The sequence below is a fragment of the Pleuronectes platessa genome, chromosome 13 (genome assembly GCF_947347685.1).
Source record: "Pleuronectes platessa chromosome 13, fPlePla1.1, whole genome shotgun sequence".
Classification (NCBI taxonomy): Eukaryota; Metazoa; Chordata; class Actinopteri; order Pleuronectiformes; family Pleuronectidae; genus Pleuronectes; species Pleuronectes platessa.
The window spans coordinates 24,832,752-24,843,234 of record NC_070638.1 but is presented as its reverse complement, the minus strand read 5'-3'; the positions used below and the strand labels follow the sequence as shown (position 1 = coordinate 24,843,234).

At 42.0% G+C, this 10,483-nt stretch overlaps 1 protein-coding gene across 2 annotated transcripts; it reads right to left on the bottom strand.

The window, feature by feature from the left end:
• Nucleotides 1–4,957: 4,957 nt before the first annotated feature.
• On the bottom strand, nucleotides 4,958–10,265 carry dnajb6a (DnaJ heat shock protein family (Hsp40) member B6a). 2 transcript variants are annotated; one of them, XM_053438676.1, is made up of 9 exons: nucleotides 10,058–10,265; nucleotides 9,866–9,915; nucleotides 8,909–8,996; nucleotides 7,738–7,847; nucleotides 7,444–7,509; nucleotides 7,173–7,283; nucleotides 6,919–7,065; nucleotides 6,574–6,790; nucleotides 4,958–5,175 (listed from the first exon to the last, which is right to left on the bottom strand). In XM_053438676.1, exons 3-9 carry the CDS (start codon nucleotides 8,971–8,973, stop codon nucleotides 5,070–5,072), a joined length of 822 nt encoding a protein of 273 aa, XP_053294651.1. In that variant the 5' UTR covers nucleotides 8,974–8,996; nucleotides 9,866–9,915; nucleotides 10,058–10,265; the 3' UTR covers nucleotides 4,958–5,069. The 2 variants fall into 2 exon arrangements, with proteins under 2 accessions (XP_053294651.1, XP_053294650.1); XM_053438675.1 differs by lacking the exon at nucleotides 9,866–9,915.
• Nucleotides 10,266–10,483: the final 218 nt, after the last annotated feature.

Genomic DNA, 10,483 nt, shown 5'->3' with positions numbered 1-10,483 from the left:
ATAACAATGGTTTTCTACTTGATTGAAGCCTTTTTCCAGTTGATCCATAAAGGCTTATGCTGTCGTTTGAAGTCCTCTGACTGTGGGACCTTTATCCGATTGTGTAATGGAGTTCCAATAAATCCCAGTAGTGGCATTAGGCTTCGTCTCCCCTGGCTCAAGTCTGCCTTAGTTAATTATAGACTGTCTAAATCCTCCTGGGACACTCGTAGGACACACGGCTACATCAGGAACCAAGCTGTCAGCGGTAAAAAAATAAATCAATCTTGTCTAGTTCTTTCTTTCTAAAATAAATTACATTTCATTTAATTTATTTTGACAAATCAACTCAGTGCACAGTTTATATCAGAGGGAACATTAAACCAAGGATGACTTATTTACCTTTAATAGTTGAGTAACATATTAATTAGGGTCTTATAGTTTACACAGCTGACTGATTTTCCTTATCAAACCAGACCAAATCAGTCAATTTCGGTTGAATGGTGGAGATAGAATCCAGAATTAGAGTCTGACGGGACAGCGTTCATTTCTAATTCATTGTCAAGAGATTAAAAGGACTCAGGCTTAACCCATGATTAGTCCACAGTAAGTCTAACAGCTACAAGGTGGACTGGGTAGAAAGTGGATATAAAGTATATGTGGACCAATAGAAAACAGGCTAGGGTCTGTTTCTCTAGCCCATCACCACAATTCCACCAGAGTATGTTAAGTAAAATAATGTACAGGTAGCTCACCTCTATGCAAACTGCAGAAATTTTGGAGCGCCGAACTCTTGTACTTCCAGGAGGTCCCACCATAGCACTCGCTAGGTTATCTCAGCTGCTTCACCTCCCCTTCGACCGCTGATTCATGAAGCCCCTCGATAGCACTCAGACCACTGGAGATCCACATTTCGGCAATAAGCAAAATCTAACAGCGCAGGAGAAGAAATTCCCCAGGCTGTACCTCAGCAATGAGCGCCATGAGGAGACACACACTCAGTGAGCACAGCGAGAGAAGTGTGAACCGGCTTTGGCCTGGAGGAATAAAGAGAGTGAGAGAGAGGTGGTGGGGAGGGGAGGGGGGTGAGAGAGAGATAGAGAGAGAGAGAGAGAGAGAGAGAGAGAGAGAGAAGACCCTCTCCGAGCGCCCCCCCCACCCCCGAAAAAAATAATCAATGCACACAATTCTGCACAACACAGTATAAGTTACAAATGCCCAAAAAAATTCAAAATAAAAGTGAATGCAATACGCTTCCATATTCTTCTGTTGATTTTTTTTTTTTATCTTGCCATTGAAAAGGCCATCACTTCTCTATATGACTTTAATGCTGTATCTAGACCCACATACATAAATCGATTTTGTCCTGTATTGTTAAATGTTAGAATATCAAATTTTATCAAAAGGCTGTTATGTGGGGTGGAACTTCTAGCTCTAGGAGGTCCAACCCTCCTCCTTTGATGTGCGCCGCAGGATGATGTGGATGAAGTGCGCCGCAGGATGATGATGTGTGCCGCAGGACGATGTGAGCCGCAGGACGAAGTGTGCCGATGTGCGCCCTAGGATGAAGTGCGCCACAGGACGATGCGCGCCGCACGATGATGTGAGCCGCAGGACGATGTGCGCAATGATCCTCCTGGGGGCACATCATCACCCGTGCCCTGCGCACATCATCCTGCAGTGCACTTCCTCTTGCGGAGCACATCATTGTGCGGCGCACATCATCCTGTGGCATATCATCTACACCGCACATCATCGTGCGTTGCACATCATCACCGCACATCATCGTGCGGCACATCATCATGCGGCAGACATCATTCTGCGGCGCACATCATCATGTGGTGCACATCATCCTGCGGCGCACATCATCCTGCAGTGCGTATCATCATCACCGCACATCATTGTGCAGCGCACATCATCCTGCGGCGCCAATCATCCTGCGGGGCACATCATCCTGCGGCGCACATCATCCTGCAGTGCACATCATCACCGCACATCATCATGCCGCGCACAGAGGTGAACTGTCCCCCGCGCCCCCTCCCCTTCCCCTTTCTCACAGAGCATCAAGCGGGGGCGCTGCAGTTGCAGGGGGCGCCAATTTGCCAATTCCACACACAGTGATATGATAGATAATAGAAAACTGCTTCGTGGGCCAGATGACTTTTTATTTTATTTTGTGCCGCCCCCCACATGACATGAGAAGGTGCCGGGTTCGCCATTGAGAGAGAATGAGAGAGAGAGAGAGAGAGAGAGAGAGAGAGAGAGAGAGAGAGAGAGTGTGGATTGGAGTTCAGCACCAAGGACAGCTCCACAATTGTCTCCATCTGGATTCCTCTTTTCTTTTCTCTTTAACTTGGCAGAGACCACGGATACTCGTGAACTATGCACTCAGCCACTTCCATTTAATGCAATTAGGAGCATAACGCCGGGTTCACACCGGACGCGGAAGCGACGCCGAAGCGCAGCGCCAAGCCTTAAAAGCAAGCTGGCTCCCATCCACGCCCTTGTTAAACCTTTGTGCTGTTCACACCGGACGCTGATTACGCGTCACTTCGGAGTCGTTTCCGCATCCGGTGTGAACCCGGCGTTAGCTGATCATTACATTTCTCCTCCAGACAATATTACTGATGCTTCTGCACCATAAGATTTTCACTTTTAAAGGATACCTTTGTTCCTTTTCAGTTTGTTTTAACTTTATTGTAATATATGTCACATACAGTACATTTGTCCTGATTGAAATGGTTCTTAGCCTATGACAGTAAGATTTAGATCCCTCGAAAGATGGAGGGGTGGTTGAGGGGTTCCTCCAATCAAGGAGCCAGAGCATAAAAAAAGAAGCCAGGAAATATCTTAATTACATAAAGAGAGAACATTAATAGAATGATAATATTTAGATGTGTGGCATTGCATTCTTTGCAAAAAGTTTCTGTTTAGAAATCATTATGCATTGATGACTTCATATTATAATGATTTCTTATTCAGGACCCCTGGTTGCAGCAGAGCCCAAAACAAAAAATAAGTTCAACTTTACTTTTTAAATAACTTAATTTTTTTTGTCACAGAGAAATCTTCTATACATATACAAAAAATGTGGAAATCAACATCGTAGAAAGTCCTCATGATCAATAAAAGACGAAAAATACATTACAATACATAAGGTCAATGCCAGGGTTTAAGTGTTTTGTTTTATGCAAAATTATTACATTTTTTTAAGTTCAGTTATCTTTTTGAGCACCATCTTTACATAAGGCCATCGTTGTTTTCTGAAGTGTGCGCCAGCTTTGATTATTTATGCAAAGTAAACTTTCACGACACAAACAACGCGAAGTGAGTTGAGTTGTGAGAGTTGAGTAACATGTTAACATGTTGAACATATTTAATTTCAAAACACAAGGTGCCCTTGAATGCAAGCTAAAGTGTTGCACAAATTCATCTCTCTTGTTTCTAACTCTGGGGTCTCAGATGAGGTCATGTTACACAGATGTGATTCAAAGGAGCTGTTTACCTGTGAGCACTGCAGCTCAGTGACTTTGTTAATTCACAGTCACATTTGTTATATTGATTTGTTTTGGGTAAAATCATGAACAATCATGTTAATTTTGAGAAAGTGAAGTGAAATCGAACTGTGAGCACTGACAATTTGGTTATAAACCAATGCAAGTTGAAGGTCAGACCATAGATTGTTGGTGAATTCACTTACTAACAGAGCAGAGAGCATGATGTCAGTGTCCTGAAACAGTCTGAAACTGAGATTTATTGGTTTACAAAGTACACAAAATTCCTTCTGTATTCATATATCATTTATAGAATGCTTTCCATTATTTGTGCATCATAATGCAGCTTTAACATTAAGACTCAACATCAACAGGTGTACATGCATAATTAAATAAACAAAAAACCACAATGGTATTATAACATATAAAATTGCATAACTCATCCTACCATCATTGTATTTTAATTAAAAAATAATTAGTACTAAGAAAAGGGTTAGACAAGCAGTAAACACAGACAGGGGAGATGCTTTAATTAATTACTAGATCCACTGTGGAAAACCAAATTCAACTTTTTTTATACATTAAGATGAAAAAACAAAGTTGTCTTTCTGAACACAGCATTTGTGCTATTGGCAAATAGACAGACGCCAGTGGAGTGCATACACAAAGTACTGGAAGGGGGGAGGGGCTGTTCATATAAGCCATTTTCAGACATGAACTCTGGAGGATGTCCGTAGAATTGGGTCCGGACTTTCTTCGGAAGTTGCCTTTCATAAAGACAACGCAGCTAAGATTCTTGGCTCAGACGTGTTCACAACAACACACAAATCTCCAGAGTGTTCAGGTGAGGGGTGTGCAGCAGGCAGAGGCAGGACATAACAGACTCATTCCGCTACAGAGATCTTGTGTATTTGTTTACAGCACATCAACACCGGCCCTCATCACCAAAAATTCTCTTGACATCTTGTGTATGGCACCACTTTTTCATCTACAGATTTTTCTTTCTTATTTCTGCTTCTGTCGTGTGACCAACTTACTTGTAGTGAATGATGCAGGGGACTTGTAGTGAATGATGCAGGGGATCTTCTGCTGGGTTCTTACATCCGCTCCTTTGGACATTCTGCTGAGTTTTTACAAGGGGACTGGCCGGAGAAACTTTAGGTCCGGAGGCTCTCATTCTGACATTTGCATTCTCAAATATAGCCCCTCCGAAGAATGTCCGCATGTTCTGGGTAGCTCAGTGCATGTCTGAAAGCAGCTATACAGTACAACTAAACAATACTGTGGTCCCAAACACTAAAACAATAACACCAACCTGAGCTAAAATATAATGACAGCTCCAATTCATAAATGCATTAACAAAATGCATAGAAATGTCTGCATCCAAATCCTCTGATCTGAATTGTTGTTAACAAAGGAGAGTCAGCAGGGAGAGGACATGAGGGGAAATAAACACAAACTAAATATGTACATCCAAACAATAGTAGAGCACTATCATTACATTGTTTTGTTGCTTTTTTTCCTCCAGTTGAAGCTCAAGTTTATTGGTTTGTTTGTGCTGAGGTAACACTTCTGCAGCAGAGGGTGTTAGGGTCTTTAGTTGTGTTCCAGTCGCAGTGGCTGCTCCATACCATTAATGGTTAATGACCGCAAGTGCCCGTCCTCCTCCACCTCCACCCGCTCCTGACCATTCTCCACAATTCTGTAGGAGGCAGAAACCACAAGAAGTAAAGGGTAAGGAAAAGGAGAGGAAGTACATAGGTTTAAACCAGACTTGGGTGATAAAATTACACAATTGAACCAAACGGAGATCGCAGCTGAGATGTAACTTAACTCAAACAACTGGCTTCATTCATCTAATAAAAAGGTTTTTACTTCACTGAGCAAATTTCACATAATAACTTTATTTAAACACATAACTCTTTAAAACACCTACAAGCTTTTAACTGGTTATTGTGGCCTCTTTATGACCTACAACAGCAAATGAAACAATCAGGGATCAAATTTGCATTTTCTATGCACTATTCTCAATATATGCGGTAGGGCTGGATTATCCGCAAAGTCAAAGCAACGATATACAGCGTAAAGGAAAAATGTTGGCAGAGATAGGAAACAGAGGTGGGGGAAATGACTAGCTAAATGCTAGGCTAAAGGCTAACTAGTACAGACCACCCTCCCGGTTCTGTTTCTCGCCAACTCCAGGTCAAGATGGATGAGATCCAAATGAGAATCATGATACAATTCGTCATCATCGCCAAAACACAGCTTTGATATTCAAGCCAACTTTAAGCCCCTTAAAATTGACTTGGTATTGTCTGAGGCAGGATGTTCCGTTTGCCCACACAATTATCCTTATGTATGGATTTGTCATACCTGTATACATTTAGTCCACAGAGACACCACAATCAGCCAAAAGGCTTGGATGGTGTGTTTAATTTCGTCTCCAGAAGGAGTGCTGGAGCCACATCCCAAAGAAACAAAAACCCCAGAACTTCAAATACTTTTGAAATGGTAACGATACCTGAACGGTGCCAGAACTTATACTTTCTTTAAAAAGAGCACAAAAGGATCATGGACAATAAGGACAGCTTTTTTTTTTAAATTGCTATGTTAAAAGTTGCTAATTGAATGTTGAATATATATTAACTATCAACAGTTTAAAATATATTTAACTTACATGTACAAGTAGAGTGTAAAACGCTTAACAAATTTACATAACAAAATAAATAAAATCTAACCCCACAACCGTAATTAAACACTAAATAACTGTTTCAGTTCTTATCACATTAAGATACTCAGCTCAGCTCCAAACTCATCACCAACTATTTCCCCCACTGGCAGGGCCGGGGACACCCACACTGTCAGGTGAGGGGCTTGGCATAGGGTCATGCAGGAAGTCAAACATGATGCATATCCTTTTTTCAAATGCATCTTTGCGCCACAAGGTGACAAATTAAGTTTTTTGTGTTCCTCCTTGTACATAGGACTCTCAAAAATTTGCTGCACGTCCTGGTATCAGAATCCTTTCACATAAAATACAACCAGACTTTCAATCATTTAGCTGTGGGAATTTTGTAACAGTTGGTCAGGGTCTATCTACCTTTTAGTAGTGATCTTCCTGCCATTGATGATCTTGGAGGAAGTGGACACAGAGCGGAAGTTGCCCATCCCTCCTCCACCTCCTCCTCCCCCAAAGGATGTGGAGGAAAAAGAGGCGAAGCCTCCACCTCCCAGACTGCCCATTGGTGACATGTGACCCATGTGACCCATATGACCCATGGTGCCCATGGTGCCCATGGTGCCAAAAGAACCAAAGCCTGAGGTGAAAAGGAAAAAGAATGAGACTCATTCGAACAAATGACAGTGATTTGTGACAATGTGTTCATTCCTGAGCTTTCGGTAATAAAATCTTTTAGTAAATTTTCTCTTTTGGTGCACACCCTACCCGGGTCAAAATGTGAAAAGCCAGCACCAAAGGGTGGAAAACCAACAAAGCCTCCAAAAAATGAGCCACCTGTCCTATGGCGATTTGCCCGACCTTGGTGCTGCCGGCTGCTCCCAAAAAAAGGATCCTCACTGAAAGGATCTGCACCTGAAAGAACAGGTAGGAAAAGAAAGGAGGTTATGCTTCAGGTTGAAACTCCTCAAAACTGCATTTTGACAAAAACAGATTTAGTGATGACAGTTGGAACAACTTACCAAAAAAGTTAGCAAATGGGTCCCTGCCACCGAAGAATTCCCTGAAGACATCTTCTGGGTTGCGGAATGTGAATTGATCATGGAAATGATCTCCATTGTGGAAATGACCCCCTGAAATACATGTTTATGAAATCTCATGTAAATCGTGGAAATCTGGATACAGCCGGCAAAATAACTAAAGAAATTTAATGTTGCTTTTAGGTTCAGGAAAAAACTGGAAATGCTTTGGTTATTGGTTAGTTTTATCCAAGGTTATTAAAGGAGCCTGTACCTCTTCCTCCATTAGTCCCCGTCAGTCCCTCTTTGCCATATTGATCATATATGCTCCTCTTGTTTACTGGAAGAGGAAAGTGAAACATCTCCAAGTTTTAATAGCAAAAAACAAATTCAACAAATAATTCAGAACCAGTAGGATCCCTGAAGAGGAAACGGAATTGTGTGCTTCATTAAAACAGCTATACTGCCCTCAGACTGATGCTACTAGCTTCACTCCATTAACTGTGCAGTGTGTCCCCTGGTATCTGTTGTTCATTTGCAGACTTGTACAGACACTTGTTTTACCAACCATCTGACAAGACTTCGTACGCCTCCGACAGCTCCTTGAACTTCTTTTCAGCGTCCTCCTTGTTCTCTGGGTTTTTATCAGGGTGCCACCTCAGGGCCAACTTCCTGTACCTTCACACGGACAGAAGAAAGACGATGGCTATAAAATAACACATGACTGAAAAAGTTCAATACTGTACTCAGGAATGTTTCATTTGCTTTCTTTATCTCCTTGTACTGTTTTCTTGTTTTAAGATGTTATTATTGTTAAATGTTGTTTCTCTAATCAATGTTGTAAATATTGGTACTGTGTAGAGGTGTTCAGCTAAGTCTATTGCACTTCTGTCCGTCCTGGGAGAGGGATCCCTCACATGTGACTATCTGGGGTTTCTACGTTTTTTCCCCCGTTAATCAGTTTTCTTGGTAGTTTTTCCTCACCCTTGTCGTTGGTCAAGGACAGAAGATGTAGCACCTTGTTAAGCCATATGTGACATTTTGTGACTTGTGAACATGGGCTACACAAATGAACCTTGATTAAAATGTATGATATCAAACATTTTAATTCTACTGACATTTGTGTTTTTCTTTTTCTTTTAAAGATCCTAATGTTTGTCATTATAGTAAACCTGTTTCATATTCTATATACCAGCTGCTTCAGCTGTAGCTAAAAAACTGCAGGCTTTATATTAAAGGACACAGAGCAGCATGCACTCCAGCATTACTGTGCGTTACTTTATCTCAGTGTTACAGAGGCCTCACTGATCACTTATCACTCCCTACAGGTGTATAACATTACTGCTACAGAAACATGGGGAAGGAAATGCAATGAATATTCCAGACGGTAAGAGTTTTAGCACAATTGTCAGTAGGTGACTCTTGAATATGGCTAGGGGGATCAATCAGTGAGTTGTAAAAAGAAGAGCAGCCACATCCGCACTCATGTCTAAAGTAATAATAGATGACCCAGTGCAGTTTGTTCTGCTCTTAGAGATTGACGATAGAGCATAGAGAGGTGTGAGCACAGAGAAGGGGCAAGGAGAGGAGGAGGGAAAATGACAAAGACAGATCAGACAAAAAATAAAATCTCCAATCAGAGACATCTGAATGGGACCCATATTGAGCTAATATTACAGGATTCAATGTGTGCTCAACTGTTCCAGAGCGCCACAGCTGAGATATCTTTATCAACTCACGCTTTCTTTATGTCATCCGCAGACGCTTCCCTCCGTACTCCTAACACCTGGTAGTATTCCACCATGATGAGGGGATGAAAGGAGAAACCTGGAAACAAAGAAAGCTGCTGACAAATATTACACATACAGTGGCCTTAAATGGCTTCAGTCAGCAGAATGCCAACACAGCACTGACGCGACTGTCAGTGCTAAACCACTGGTAAGTGTCCAGGGTCTTGTAACACTATGTTAACCAGATGTGACCATATTGCCATTGTGATTCATTCAACCTATATACAGTATACCATGGAAATGACATGCTCTCCCTGTTTGACTTTGCCCTGGGTACTCCAACTTCCTGCCACAGTAGAGAGACATGCAGGTTAACTGGAGACTCTAAAAACCCTGTAGATGAATGTGAGCATGAATAGTTGTGTAAAATGAGAGGTGGGTGACCTGTACCCCACCTCTCATTCAATGTCACTTGAGACTGGCTCCATCCCCCCAACAACCCTCAAAGGATTTGCTGTAATGCATGTGCTATGAAAAGGAAAGTTATTATAAAAGCAAATACATATTTTCAGTATTACAAAAGCGTGACACCTAAGATGTCGTGCAATGCTGCTTACAGCATTCACATGCATTTTCTGCAGGAACCTCTTGTTATTCGAGGTCTACAGCAGCTTTTCTAGGTGAGGAGTCTCCACACTGGATTGTGCCAAAAACGATAATGGCACTGATGTGCAGTTATGAAAAGGTGTCTTTGTCCTGATTTGACTCTACTTCAATCAACTGAAATCGTCAACGTGTCAAATGTATGATTCACCTATCAATACAAACGACAACTGACGGACTTATACACCGACCTCTGCTTTCAAACCTCCCGAGTGGAGCTTGCTTGTTTACCTGTGACCCTGAATGGCTGCTGCTGAATGGCTAACGTTGGTGAATAGAAAGAGCGACGAAGTGCATGGTTACCTGGGGTTTATCAACAGCACAGCGTCGAAATACAGTGTATTCAGTTATTCCTATTGGAGAAAATAAGCACATTCAAACCCTTTCGTTCGTAGCGCTGCCCGCTGATATTAGCAAATCAAACACAAGCTGGTTAGAGCGTTAGCTTAGCAGTAAACATCATTAGCCACATTAGCTGTGCTATCAAATACTTACCCAATTAGAGTGTAGTTGTCTGTGACCTCAGCAAAAATATAGGAAAGAGACACAGGGTGTTACATCTGGTAAGACATGAGCTAAATAGGTTTATTCATGGTGGGCAGTGAATGGTCCTCAAATAACATCTATGGATCAGATGATGCGTTGTTTCTCAATTCTTCTTCCCTCTCTGCTTGTTCGTCGGCGGTGATTAAAGTAGGTAGGCGCGATACTGCCACCAACTGGAAACAGCAGGAACGGGAGACAAAATAGTAAGGTAAGGAACCATCATCCCCAATCTCATTGTGCCTCCTCAGCATATACTGATCAACATGATTAACCTTAATCTCAGGAGTAGTCTCCACATCCGTGGCTGTGCCACGATCAGCAGCTTGGGCAGTAATTGTTACACAGTCATTTACTGACTTGACCTCACTGCAGTGG

What these genes read in the sequence shown, in the direction of transcription:
- dnajb6a (XM_053438676.1), bottom strand. Translation starts at nt 8,973, where the DNA reads ATGGTGGAATACTACCAGGTGTTAGGAGTACGGAGGGAAGCGTCTGCG. An exon ending in GGGGACTAATGGAGGAAGAG is followed by an intron (nt 7,284 to 7,443) that starts GTACAGGCTCCT and finishes CATGTATTTCAG; the next exon opens with GGGGTCATTTCCACAATGGA. An exon ending in CCCATTTGCTAACTTTTTTG is followed by an intron (nt 7,066 to 7,172) that starts GTAAGTTGTTCC and finishes CTGTTCTTTCAG; the next exon opens with GTGCAGATCCTTTCAGTGAG.